Raw genomic sequence first — 14,725 nt, forward strand, 5'->3', positions numbered from 1 at the left:
CCCAAAACAGACAAGGAACTAACCTTGATTTGTTTTCAGATAAGAAATTCGAAAAAACTGAGTATAACTGGGCCACCAGTTACGAAGGAAGTGAGCAGTCTTGGAGCGGTTGAAGCAGAGTTTAAGCAGGGAGAGGGAGCTGAGCCAAGCGGAGGAAGGAGATCTGGAGGTTTGCAGGCCCGCAGGCAACATCATGGCAAGGGGCACGGGGTGGCAGGCTCAACCGAAGACAACAAGGCCGCAACCGCAGCCCTCCACGAAGATCGACCACCCACAACCACGCCCTCCACCCAACTGAAGAACCTTCGCAGATTCCACAGACCAGGACCACGTGGGGACAGCAGGCCCCAGAGGACACAAAGAGCGTGCCCCAAAACTGCAACTGGCTTACCTGGCTGGATTTCGAACTGTCAAGGAACTCTGGTTGGTGAGCATGATTTTCCCTCATTATGCCATGTGTTCCCCATTCTTAACTAAGTGTGCTTTGTAGGTCTGTATAATCTCAGTGTAATCCTAATGTTATAAATTCATTTGTAACTTCAATAAACCCAGTTTTTTTCTTGCACCAAAACCAGTTGTCTGCTGCACTTGTCACAACCCTCAAATAAGTCCAAGGTTTAGAACCCAGGGAGCGGGAGCAATTCGGCCCACTCAGAAGTCAGAGGTGAAGCTGACACACACCACCACCCCCTACACCACCATACAGTCCTTGTGGAGATAAAGTCCCAACTTTACACTGAGAACATCCTCCATTGTGTTGGGTAGCATTACCACTGTGCTAAATGGGACAGATTCATTAAAGATCTAGCAGCTAAAAACAGGGCGTCCATCAGCCAACGTGAGCTATCAGCAGGGGTGTTTGAACCACATCTGTAACTTTAAGGGCTAGCATATTCCTCACTCTACATGACTATTACCATCAAGCAGTGGGACAAGGGGGGCTGTAGGACAGCATGCCAGGATCAGCACCAGGCATAACTAAAAATGAGAAGCCAACCTGGTGAAGATACAGCACAGGACAACATGCATGCTAAACAGCTGATTCAGCTTGCTATAGATAAGAGCTAAGCAATTGCACAACCAAAGCAGTCCTGCCATATCCAGTCATGAATGGTGGTGGACAATTAAGCAACTAACTAAGGTGGCATAGTGCTAATATCACTGGACTGGTAATCCAGAGGCCTAGGCTAATGCTCTGGAACACAGGTTCAAATCCCATCACGGCAGCTGGCAAAATTTAAATTCAATTAATAAAATCTGGAATTGAAAACTCTCTCAGTAATGGTGACTATGAGTGATGATCATATAATCGATTATTGAAAAAACCCATCTGCCTCACTGACGCCCCCCAGGGTAGGAAATCTGCCATCCTACATCGGAGTCCAGATCCACAGCAATGTAGCTGACTCTTAACTCACTTCAAGGGCAATTAGAGTTGGGCAACAAATGATAATGCCCACATCCCGTGACAGAATAAATTTAAAAAAAGCCACAAACCTTACACCACCCAAAGTTACAGATGGTTTAAAAAAAAAACTCAAATGTTACAATACTCAAAAATACACTCTAGGTCTGTGGTGTTCAATGAATAGGAGGTCAGCAGTTTGTTGAGGAGGGCATCACCAATTGACACACTGATCAGCAATTAGACTCAAAGTTGACTCAATACGATGCTTTCTCAGGTTATCTGCTTCGTTCAGATGTTTGCCCCAAAACAAGCTCCATTATCACTGCACTGAGGTTACACAAACAGAAATGAGGGTGTACTGCAGTTTGGAATTACTCATACCTTTGCCGTTAATGATTTCCATCTTTTTCTCCACATTCAGCTTCCAGCCATCAGTAAGATTTATGTGGATTAATTAAAAGAACACAAGTGCTGGTTCATATTATACAGACTCCTGAACTACATAATGAACTAGCTGGATCTGCAGGTAGATCAATCAACAAGCGACTCCACACAGAAAATAACCAAATCTGTTGTATTGTTCAGACACGAGTCCCACGGGCAGGCTCGTGCCCGACCCAATCGGGTGTAAAATCACGCGAGATGACGTTGGGTAAGCATCTCGACATCATCACGCGATATTTTGCTCGGTGGGCATGCGCAAAAGCCAGAAAGTGCGCCCGACAATTATGAGGGCAATTAAGCCCATTAACGGTGTAATTGTCTGCGATTTCTTGTGGCCCGTCCAACCTTACGGTTGGCGGACGGGGCGAATCGGCCAGGCGGCCTTTGCATTTTCCATCAAAACTCATCCAAGGTCGGGATGAAATCTCCATCATGAAATAAAATAAAAATAAATATCTGTGGACAGCATTTTTATTAGGTATGTTTTCAGATGCTTGATTGTGATGCATGGACATTTTTTTTTTGCAACTTTTTAAACCTTTATTCGATCATTTGCAGGTTTGCAGCTCCCTGGGGCAGCTGTCTGCCTACAGGGAGCTCTCTCGCAGCACTCACCCGCGCGGTGACATCATCGCCCGCCCTCTGCCCGGCAGCGCTGAGCTTTTCAGCGCGTGTTTCAGGTTGGCTAGCCATTAATTGGCCAGCCAGCGTGAAATGGTGGTCGGGGGCCGATTGTGGTTGGCGGTCCATTTCCCAACCGGGTCCCAGGCCCACCAAGGGTAAAATTCAGGGGCACAGAACATACTGCATAAGACACTAGGAAACCATAATCCTGCACTACATCACTGCCATCCCATACCGTCTGGGAGAGGAATTCACATTTCTGAACTGCATAACTGTCGTTCCATATTAGAAGACTGGTGCTGTGCCTGCTGCTGCCAACCAATTCATTTCAAGAAATGTTTGCAGACGCAATAGGAGAGCTCCTGCCTATACCCCTCTCAGCATGTCCTTTGCAGCTCACTGCTCAGCAGGCATTAAATGCAAATGCTCACATTTGGGATAAGCAGCCTGTCAGCCCAGCCCTGTAGTGCTCTCTGAATAAAGGCCAACAGATGTGGAAGGAAACTCCATTCTCTGAAGGACAATAAAAAGGAAAATAATCGAGGAGATACAGCTGCCCCATGGCTGAAGCTTCAACTCACTTCAGAGCTTGGGTGGAGTGGGGGGTGGGGTGGTGAGGGGAAGAATAAAAGAAAAGAACCATTCACTACTATAGACGCATCAGAAAGGCTTCTCACGAACGTTTTGCCACCTGACTTATTTCTCCAAACGGCAAGCATTTAAATAGAGCAGAAATCCTCTCAACTTTTTAAAACGGTCACTGCCAGTTCCCCACCCAGGTTTGGAGTTACTTTGTGAACTTCTGCAACTGGCTCAAACTAAAAAAGGTTCCCAGTTAAAAAAAAGGTTTTCCAAAGTAATAAACACTGCATTTTAATGAGGGGCGTCCTGGAATCTCAGCGCTCCCTCCCACAGTTACCATTGTGCAGTTTGAGAAATGCTGCCCTATTTGTGGCAGGCAATGTGGCACAATTAATGATCTCTGAAACTGGTGATCAGGAACCAGGCCTCAAATGAACAGATGTGCGCCTGGAAAACAGATTTATACAAAAACAGAGGATGCAAATCAGAACCATGAGAGAAAGTGCACGGTATTTTGTTCCTGAACAGGAGAGATCATAAGATGACTCATTCTCCATTTCAACACATTGGAACAGGGACTTTTCCAGCAGAGTATGAAGAAAGCAACAGTAATCAAAACTTTAGCAGGTAACAAGAGTGTAGCAGCTCACTGGATAGGAAGCCAACAAATGGCTCAGACATTGGAGTGAAACAGGAGCCTCTAATACACCCAGTTACCATCACTGTCAGTGCTTCATATTGTCACAAGAGTTTGATCCAACACTAACTTTAGAGTTCTGGCTTCTCATTCAAGTGCCACTAATCTGAAGCACACAGAGTGGAACAAAGTGCTCAGTGACTCTCAGCAGAAGCTATGCAAGCGTTGTTGCACAGAGTGCATCTGAGACAAAGCTTCTTTTAAAGATGATTTGCATTTCCACCAAGTGAATAAGTTGTAGTTGTGGAACACGTTGGTGATTTCTCAGAATATCGCAGGAAGCAGGGCCCACGTTCCTGCACCTTCATCTGAATTAACTCATGGTAGTGTCAGCTATTCTGGTCACTTTGAGCATCCACGCAATGTTTCAACCACTACTTTGTGTTTCTATTACAATAAGAGACCACAGGCTGAGTTTGTAAACATAGCCCTATCTTGTTCCTGACCCAGTTCATCTCGAGCCTGCCTGGAGTATCGCTATAAATCGACCACATGTGAAAATCCCAGCATTTCCACAGGGTCAGTACTACAGGAGGACAGTCCCAAGCTGGGTGCTCCTGGCCACCATACTCCATCCCCCTCTCTGGCCAAAGCACAAGGCTGAGCCAGACCGTTTGCAAGTTTGTCATCCTACTTGACCATGAAATGAGCTTCTGACCCTATATCCACGCCCTCACAATGGCTACCTGCTTATGCCTCCGTGAACATTGCCTGTCTATCGCTGCCTCAGCTCATCTGCTGCTGAAACTCAGATGCTGCATGTCTTTGTTACCTCTAGACTCAACTATTCTAATGTGCTCCCAGCCAGACTCCTACCTACAGATGATCCAGAACTCAGCTGCCCTTGTCGAACTTGCACCAAATGCCTTTCATCCATCACCCATGTGTTCACTGTTTTACGCTGGCTCTCAGTTAACACCTTAATTTTCAAATCCCTCCATACACTCCACCCTATCTCTGTAACCTCTACCAGCCCTGTGATATGCATGTTTCTCCAATTCTGCTCGAGAGAGTTTCCTTATTTGAACCACACCATCGGTGGCAATAACTACAGCAGTCCAGACCTCAAACTCTAAAATTCCCCCCGAAACCTCACTGTCTCTCACTGCTGCTTTAAGGTTCTCCATAAAATCCATCGCTTGGTCATGGTTTTGGTCATTTTCCCCAATACCTCTTGGAGCTTAGTGTCAAATTTTGTTTGATAAATCGTTCTTAGGAAACCATCCCAAGGCACTTCACATGTTGAAGGTGCAATATAAATAAAGGTTGTTGTCATTGCTTCACCAGCAGGCCAGTGACTCTCTAGAGAATGAGATGAACAGGAGCTGAGGTACCAAGTATACCAGAACTTGCATTTATATAGTGCTTTTTCTGACCATAGGATGTTACAAAATGCTTAACAGCCAATAAAGTACTTCTGAAGTCTCGTCACTGAGGGAATGTCAGGAAAAGCAATTGTCAAGTTGCAGGCAGCAAGCTCCAACAAGCAGCAATGCGATGACAATTTGATAAACTGTTTTATTTGAATATAAAAGGTGTGCACTCACAATATCAACAACAAGCAGCTGGTAAAAGCCCCAAGCGCTCTACACTGGCTAATTAACCAGGTTCCATTCACCAAATAAATATAGTCTGACTGTCCCAGTGTATGCAGATTTAGTTAACCTCAGCCTGGGCATCAGCAGCTCTGGGTTAGAGCAGTAATTTCCCACTCCTGACTCTGCCTGTATGACTGCAGACCCTGGGTGAAGACAAGCAAGGCCATCAGCTGTGATGGTCCTGCAGCAAGATAGCCTGCCTGCACTCACCAACATCAAGACAAACATAAATAGTCCCTAATTTGGCACAACAATTGCAAGTGTGTATGAATTTTTAAGGCAGAGGTAGATGGATTTTTGATAAGCAAGGGGTGAAAGGTTGTTGGGCATAGGGGGGAATGCAGGGTTGAGGTTACAATCAGGTCAGCCATGATCTTATTGAATGGCGGAGCAGGCTCGAAAGGCCGAATGGTCCACTCCTGCTGCTAATTCGTATGTTTGTATGTATGTAACCTGCATCTCAGGAAGGTTCAATATCTTCAGGAGAGAAGTTAGGTTAGAGTAGGAAATGCCTCCTTCATCAACCCACTATAGCCTACGACAATGCGAGAGCTACAAACACACAGTGGCCTCCAGCGAGTGAGCACAAGCGAGTTGGCAGTATAAGTGTTTACAGAACAGAAACAGGTCATTCAGCCCAACAGGACTGTGCCAGTGATTACGTTCCACACCAGCCACCTCCAACATTTCTTACCCCATTAACATGTGAGTCTGTCTTCGTGTTTATCTAGCTTCTCAAATATACCTTCACCATTTGCCTCAATTACTCCTTGTGGTGGCAAGTTCCACATTCTAACTACTCCCCGGGTAAACAAGTTCCTCCTGGATTCACTGCTGGATATTTTTAGTGAATATAAAGTATTTACCACCCCTAGTTTTGGGCTCCCCCACATCTGTCCAATCAAATCCTTCCATAATCTCGAAACCCTCAGTCACCCCTCAGTCTTCTCTTTTTCTACAGAAAAGAGCCCCAGCCTGTTCAATCTCCAGATCCCAGCTCAGTCAGCTAAAAGCAAGGAAGAAAACCCAGTGATTCAGGCTGTACAAAGTAACCACCACCTATTGCTCATACACTCCAAGCTTTCAGTCACTCTTTCCAATTTGTGTGCGGGGGGGGGAGAGAGAGAGAGAGAGAGAGGGAGACGGAGACAGACACACAGAAAATAAAACCTCCCACATATACTCCTTCCCAGCCAGTCAAGAACAGAACAAGCTTGCTTCTTCTGCCATATTCACAGGAACAGTGCCCTGACTTACAAGCCAGACTATAATGCTACTCAGCACAGGCTGGACACACTTGCATATGTGTGGAATTAATTGGTCACCTCACCCAACTGAGCAACAACATTAAGACAGGAATAAAAACAGAAAATGATGGAAAAACTCAGCAGGTCTGGCAGCATCTGTGGAGAGAGGAACAGAGCTAACGTTTCGAATCTGAGAGACTTAAGAGATCACTTTCTGTTTTTATTTCAGGTTTCCAGCATTGGCAGCATTTTGCTTTTATTATATTAACATTAAGACAGGGATCAGTTTGTGGATTCGCTCTCAACACCGGGTCAGATTAAATAAAGCTAGACATAAGATGCCAGAACAAACAGGTAAGGGTGCTGCTGCTTCAAATCCTTGCTCATGCTCCAACGACTTGCATTTATATAGTGCCTTTAACATAATAAAACGTCAGAAGGAGTGTTACAGGACTGATTACGTTTCAAAAAAATGTTGACACTAACCCAGAAATTCATATTAGGCCCGAAAGCTTGGTCGAAGGGGTACGTTTGAAGATGCACAAAGGAGAAGAGATAAAGTGGAGAATTCCAGGGCTTAGGGCCCAGGCAGCTGCAGGCACGACCACCAACAGTGGAGTAATTCAAACAGGGGATGTGCAAGAAGCCAGAGTTGGAGGAAGGCAGAGGTCTCGGTGGCTTACAGGAGTGGTGGAGATTACGCAGATAGTTGGGTGGGTGGAGGGGGGAGTGAAATCGTGAGGCAATGACAGGATTTGCAAATCGAGAGTATTGGGCCAGGAGCCCATGTAGGTCAATGAGCACAAGGGCGATGGGTGAATAGGACTTGGCATGAGTTTGGACACAGGTAGGCAAACTGTTGGTGAGCTCTGGCTCGCAGACAGAGGGTACAAGATCAGTCAGGAAGAAAGCCAGAGGAGTAACTGACGGAATGGTCAAGGATATGAACCATGAAAATCAGTACCTGCCTGGAATTCACCCCACAATGCTCCCCCACAAAAGAAAATAAAGTTTAGGGAACACCGTAGATATAAAAACACAGGCTGACACCTCCCCCAAAACGCACACATGGCAGCTTAGTTCAGATATAGATCTCTCCTCTCGGAGCCAGAGGGCTGTGGCCTCAAGACCTCCCCTCGTCCTGGGACCGAGCACACAGTTGAGACAGACACTGCTGCAACAACAGAGATCAGACATTAAACGAAGACCCTGCCTGCTCCTGTTAAAGATCTCTTCAGTTTCCTCAGTTCTGTGTAGGGGCTTTCCGTTGGCCTTGCCAACATTCCTCCCTCAACAGACACCACAAGAAAGAGATCACATAACAGCAACACCGCTTTGAAATAAAGCGTCATATGCCAAGTGTTTGGGATGTTTCTGAGCACGGGACGATTAGGTGCAATGCAAATAGTTCCACTTTCACTATAAAACAACCCCTGTCCACAAGGCACAATTCACTCCTTCCAGTGTTGAAGGCAAATGGCTCCCAGACACAAGACTCCCCCCACCCCGAGATCATTGGGACACTCAGAACTGCCAACTGCACCATTAGAGTTTCACTCAACCTGCCTCAAGCAAATACCTGACGATTAGGAGGAAGGACAGAGCCTTTTCAAACTGGTTGGGGAAGGTTTCTTCCCAGCCATTACCACAACCCTCCCCCAGGCCCAGCCCCAGCCCCAAAAATAAACTGCACAGAAAGGGGTAGCAATGAAAGACAAGGAAAGCAACTACTAATAACTCCTTTAGAATACAGGGCTTGTCCACTACAATGACAGACTCATCCCCTGCAACCATCCCAGTGTATGTAAATTTTAAATAATGCCAACTAAATCATGTCTTTTTCTCTTGGAACAACAAATACGGGGGCGTGATCTTAAAGAGAGTTGTTTAGGATTATGAAAGGTTTTGGTTGAGTGGATAGAGAGAGAACATTTCCACTTGTGGGGAAGGGCATAGCTAGAGGCCATCAATATAAGATAGCCGCCAAGAAATCCAATCGGGAATTCAGAAGAAACCCCTTCACCCAAACAGTATTGGCAATGCGGAACTCACCACCACAGGGAGTGGTTGAAGCATACATTATGGATGCATTAAAGGGGAAGCTAGATAAGCATATGAGGGAGAAAGGATTAAGAGGATTACACTGATATATCGAGATGTGGAAAGACAAGAGGAGTTACGAGTGGAGCATAAACACCAGCATTGGCTGATTGGGCCGAATGGCCTTCTTCTGTGCCCTATATCTTATGTAATCCAATGTTACAGAACACTGCTCCAGTTGTCACTGGTGCTCAGAATCCACTGTCTCACTTGGGTGAGAAATACATTTTATTCTGAAACAAAGAGGAAAATAATTGTCACCCAACGTTAGCACCTAGTGCTCACAGGTCAGGTACAATGTGGTTAAGCGCAGAGCTAAGCTGTCTCCACAACATCCCCTAGAAGGGCCAATCACTTGCTGAAAAAGGCAACGGTGTTTTATTTCAGAATTGTCTGCTTTGCCCTCCTTAAGATCAAAGATCTCAAGATGACTCTTCAAAAAATTTGAGAAAGAGTAATATTAGAGGCCGTGTAGGACGAATGGGGTTCAGCCAAGTGGCTAATGTAAAGGATTAAATGATGATTTGTTTTTAATTTATAAAATAATCCCATTCAAAGAACGTCCAGTCAAGGAGAGCTAGAGGGCTCATCAAATCATCACCAGCTTCAATTGTGTTGTTTCCTCTCCATTCCCAGACAGTTGCGTTTTAAATTAAGGATCATATCTGGGGCTATGTCACATAGTGGGTAAACATGCACTGCAACCAACACCCCATTCCTCCCTCCCCCAGAGTTAGAACCCCCCTCCCCCCAACACAGAGCTATAACCAGCACCCTCCCCTGTAATAAGGATTCAGATTTTGTACAATTCTGGAAACAAATGATGGTTATTTCTATCTGCTTTATGAAGAGTCACCAGCAGTCAGCCTATCCACACTAAATAATGTGCCTAATAAGGAATATGCAAACTTGAAAGATACATTAGGTGCGCTCGAGTGCAAAACATGCAAAAAGTGTGAAATTCATCCCCAGCGACACAGTCTGCTTGTACAAAAGATTTTGAAATTTGTGGCCACCCAACAGAGTAAAATCATTCTGCCTGCAAACATTTGGCTCCTCAACGAAGCATTGAGAGAAGTTGAAATAATGTTTGGTTATTAAATCATAAGTAGCATACACTCAAGCTCAACGCAGGAGTTAAGGGGCCAGCAGGGGTACTTACTGCAAGAGTTTCAAGGCAAGATCATGGCAGCTGAAGGCTAAAATAGTCAAAGAAACTCTCCTTTGAGAGAGCTTGCCACACTACTCAGGGTAGTAGCACACATAAGCAACGACACCTCAAGGCCTGATGCCAGTTGGGCCATAAGGAAATGTCCAACCCCAGGCTGGGTTTAAACTGGCCTCAGAGATATAGAACACACTTCTATGCCTTGGCCTCATTAGGCATGGCTCAGTTGGTAGTTCTCTCTTATTTCTAGATCAGCAAGCTGAGGCTCTGAGACACACAAGCAACTTGAGCACAAAATCCAGCTTGGTACTCATGATGCAATACTCAGGGAGTGCTCCAATGTCCGAGGTGCCATCTTTCAGATGGGAGGTTAAACTGAGGTAGACCTCTCTGGCAGAGGTAACAGATTCCAGTTCAGTATTTCAAAGAGCAGGGAATTTCTCCTCAACCAACACCACACAAAAAAAGGTGGTCATTATCTCGCTGCTGTTTGTAGGACTTTGCTGTGTGTGAACTGACTGCCACATTTCCTACATTAGAATAGTGACTGATTCTAAAGTAATTCATTGACCTTAAAGCATGTTGGGATGTCCAGGAGTCAAGGAAGGGGCTATATAAGTGCAAACCTCTCTTTTGTTCTAGCTTGAAACTAGAAAAGGATTTGTTTTCTCTTTCTGATTCAATGCACATTGTCAAGAAAAGGGAAGCTGGTTACTCAATGCACCCAAACATCATGTCCAAACACAGAATCCGAGCCAAGTCTGCTAGAAATCAGAAGTGATGGGCTACCCTGTAGATCAGCTACCAAGGTTAGGTTCTCACTCTCTCAAACAGGAAGGCACCTAGTGGGAGCTATAAGTCTGCATTGTATCAGACCTACATGTAGACAAAACAGCACACGGTGCTAGAGACATATGGAAAATGGGTGCTAAACCAAAAGAAGGACAGGTTAAGAGTAACTGGGAAGCCAAATTAATCAAAGCTTGGTTAAAAGGGTGTATGTATGGAAGACAGGGAGATGTAGAGGTTTACAGCAGGAATTCTAGAGAATGAAACAGGGCAGGTAAAAGTATAGCTGCCAAGAGCAGAGTAACTGGAGTGGAATACGTACAAAGCTAGAGAAAAGGCAGGGGATTGTAGGAGGTTAGACAGAGATATTTAAAGACAAGGATAATAATTTAAATTTTTGGTAAGGAGGGGGGTGGACCAGGAACTCATGTAGGTTAGTGAGAGTAGGAGTGATAGGCAGTGCAGTATACTTTAAACACACCTCCATGCAGGTCATACACCCAACAAGTGGCATGCACTTGCGCATGTAGGTTCTACTAGTGGGACAGTCAAGGTGAGGAGAGAAGTGGGAGAACCCTGGGTAGACTGAATCTGCTGCCTTTCCTGCACAAAAGAGATTTTTACACTCTACTTGCAGACAGAGAAAAGTTGGATCCAGTACATATTCATTGGGTGATGTCAAAACACACCAGGCCAAAGTCAATTTGAAAACATAACCCAGGTCATCTTGACTGTTCCTCGTCTTGTCATTGCCAATTCGAAGTTATGCAGAAATATCTACTTTTCTAAAAAGGTAGAGCAATCACCATTGGCTAGAAGCTGTAGCATGAGTTAATAACCCTACTGTTTGACTGGGGAAGGAGGTAAATCGTTTCAGAGATTTAGTTTTGCATCGTGCAGTGACGCTCAACAACTGTCACAAAGTATCACAGCTGTCTAAAAAGTGGATATCATCAGAATTTCATGTGTTCTGCAAATCAGCAGCGCTGCACAAACTTGACATGAAAGCAGCTCTATGCAGGATCGATAACAGGACATTGTTAAAATTAGTAACTTTTTAAATTATTCAAGCTTTCCCTCATCGGTTTAGAGTGTCACAGAACTCAGCCTAGTTGCAGCCTAATTTCTTGTATTTATGCAGATACAATATGACAATCCACTACGTACAATGAGTTAAAGCTTTCAACGTCTACAATACAGATTGTAACAACTTCTGTAAGTGCTCAGGAAATTACCCAATCAACAAGCAGAAATTATTGCAAATGCTGGAAACCTGAAATAAAAGCAGGAAATTCTGGAGACACTCAGAGATACCAATAAAATGCTTTTCAGGTAGAAAACTGCCCTCTGAACAAAGATATTGCAGAGAGCTGCATTTCAGAAGGAACACAACAGGGGAGAACGGACACAGCCACACACACACACACACACACACACAGACACTGCATGACCTGCAAAGTGTTATTCTGTGAGGAGAAAGTCAGGAATTGGTTAAATGGAAGATGATGCTGCTGCTCAAAGAACATATAAGAGACAAACACAAGGTAGAGAGAGTGGGAAGAACGGGTCAAAGAGGAAACGTGGAAATAAAGACAGAAATTGCTACAAATACATAGCAGTGTCTATATGGATAGAGGCTTATTTCAGGTTTTCACAGTATTTGCTGGAGGAAACAGCAAAAACTCCCAAACCTGAATTGGGGGGGGGGGGGGGGGGGGGGTTGCTATACCCAAAAATAAAAGCAGCTGTTTCAACAGCAGCGATGGCAATGCTCGTTTCTGTTCGCGGGCGATGGGCACAAGTTCTGCAGCAGAATTTCCCCCTCCTGCTTTGATGGGAATGAGGCCCATTCCACATTCACCTGGAGAGCTTTCAAGCCCCGGGGGGTGGGGGTCTGAGGAGGGGGGAGAGGGGTTGGGGAAGAGAGAGAGAGAGAAGGGGCTGGGGGGTGGCTGGGCTGAGGGGGGTGGGGGGGGGGGTCTGGGCTGAGGAGGGGGGGTCTGGGCTGAGGGGGGGGTGGGGGGGGGTCTGGGCTGAGGAGGGGGGGTCTGGGCTGAGGGGGGGGGTGGGGGTGTCTGGGCTGAGGGGGGGGGTGGGGGTGTCTGGGCTGAGGGAGTGGGTGGGGGTGTCTGGGCTGAGGGGGGGGTGGGGGTGTCTGGGCTGAGGGGGGTGGGGGTGGGTCTGGGCTGAGGGGGGGGTGGGGGGGTCTGGGCTGAGGGGGGTGGGGGGGGTCTGGGCTGAGGGGGGGGTGGGGGGGTCTGGGCTGAGGGGGGGGTGGGGGGGTCTGGGCTGAGGGGGGGTGGGGGGGTCTGGGCTGAGGGGGGGGTGGGGGGGTCTGGGCTGAGGGGGGGGTGGGGGGGTCTGGGCTGAGGGGGGGGTGGGGGGGTCTGGGCTGAGGGGGGGGTGGGGGGGTCTGGGCTGAGGGGGGGGTGGGGGGGTCTGGGCTGAGGGGGGTGGGGGGGGGGTCTGGGCTGAGGGGGGTGGGGGGGGTCTGGGCTGAGGGGGGTCTGGGCTGAGGGGGGGGTCTGGGCTGAGGGGGGTGGGGGGGGGTCTGGGCTGAGGGGGGGGTGGGGGGGTCTGGGCTGAGGGGGGTCTGGGCTGAGGGGGGTGGGGGGGGGGTCTGGGCTGAGGGGGGGGTGGGGGGGTCTGGGCTGAGGGGGGGGTGGGGGGGTCTGGGCTGAGGGGGGGGTGGGGGGGTCTGGGCTGAGGGGGGGGTGGGGGGGTCTGGGCTGAGGGGGGTGGGGGGGGGTCTGGGCTGAGGGGGGTGGGGGGGGTCTGGGCTGAGGGGGGTCTGGGCTGAGGGGGGTGGGGGGGGTCTGGGCTGAGGGGGGGTGGGGGGGTCTGGGCTGAGGGGGTCTGGGCTGAGGGGGGTGGGGGGGGGTCTGGGCTGAGGGGGGTGGGGGGGGGTCTGGGCTGAGGGGGGGGTCTGGGCTGAGGGGGGGGTCTGGGCTGAGGGGGGGGGTGGGGGGGGTCTGGGCTGAGGGGGGGGGCTGAGGGGGGGTCTGGGCTGAGGGGGGGGTCTGGGCTGAGGGGGGGGTGGGGGGGTCTGGGCTGAGGGGGGGGTCTGGGCTGAGGGGGGGGGTGGGGGGGTCTGGGCTGAGGGGGGGGTCTGGGCTGAGGGGGGGGGTGGGCTGAGGGGGGGGTGGGGAAGCGACACCCACACCCCGGGCAGCGGGGCCGGGGAGAGGGAGCGAGGCCCCGGACCTCGGGCTTTCCGAGGGACCCGAGGCCGGGAGGTGGTGAGAGGGGAGGGGAGGGCGGGGGAGTGGCCGCCTGTCCCTGTCCCCGGCCCCCGGGCCCTATCCCCGGGCTGAGGTGCTGACTGTTCCCGCTCAGTTTGAAGCCGGGCTGGAGGCCCCGGATCCCCGGCCTGTCCCGCTCCCCCGGGCCCCAGGCCCCGGGCCTCACTCACTGCTGTACAGGCTGATGTAGGCGCTGTCCTGGGTGGTTTTAATCTCCAGTTTGAGCGGCTGTTGGTCCGAGTGCCGCTGGATCTCCCCGTTCTGATCCCCGATCGACACCAGCCGCACGCCCGGGAAGACCGTGGTGGCCATTTTAAAAAAGAAATCCCCGAGTTGGAGTGTGCGGGCGGGAGCGCGCTCCACCCTCTCGCCGGGAGCGCGCCTTTAACAACAGCGCGGGCGGGAGGGAGGGAGGGGAGGGGGCGCGGCCCCGCCGGAGCGCGCGGACCGCAGCCACACGGGGGGGCTCGAGAGCACCGCCAAGGCTGCAAGACCTGGTTCAGCCACAGGAGGGGGAACGTGAGCCATGGCGGCCTGTCATACCCGCGTAGGACCGCGAGAGGGAACACGAGAGCCTCGTGCTGTTGAGCGACCCCTAGGGGTGGGGGTGGGGGGGAGGGGGCGAGGAGGAGCGCGACAGCCCGCATGTTGTAATACCTGGCAAAACCACAGGAGGGAGCACGGGAGCGCCATGCTTGTAATACCGAGTAAAACCACACGAGGGGGCCCCCCCCCGAGAACGCCATGCTGTAATATCGGTTAAAACCACACGAGGGAGCACGGGAGCACCATGGTGTAATACCAGGTAAAACCACACGAGAGAGCA

The 14,725-nt window shown here is 49.3% G+C and overlaps 1 protein-coding gene across 2 annotated transcripts in view; it reads right to left on the minus strand.

Annotated features, from left to right (window-relative positions):
• carm1 (coactivator-associated arginine methyltransferase 1) overlaps positions 1 to 14,301 on the minus strand; it is a 61,877-nt gene extending 47,576 nt beyond the window's left edge. For both annotated transcript variants that reach the window (XM_078531483.1, XM_078531482.1), the window contains exon 1: positions 14,070 to 14,301. In XM_078531483.1, coding sequence (XP_078387609.1) covers positions 14,070 to 14,211 — 142 coding nt within the window. In that variant the 5' untranslated portion in view covers positions 14,212 to 14,301. The remainder of the gene's footprint in view (positions 1 to 14,069) is intronic.
• Between the last annotated feature and the right edge of the window lie 424 nt (positions 14,302 to 14,725).

The sequence above is a fragment of the Cetorhinus maximus genome, chromosome 28 (assembly GCF_964194155.1).
Source record: "Cetorhinus maximus chromosome 28, sCetMax3.hap1.1, whole genome shotgun sequence".
Classification (NCBI taxonomy): Eukaryota; Metazoa; Chordata; class Chondrichthyes; order Lamniformes; family Cetorhinidae; genus Cetorhinus; species Cetorhinus maximus.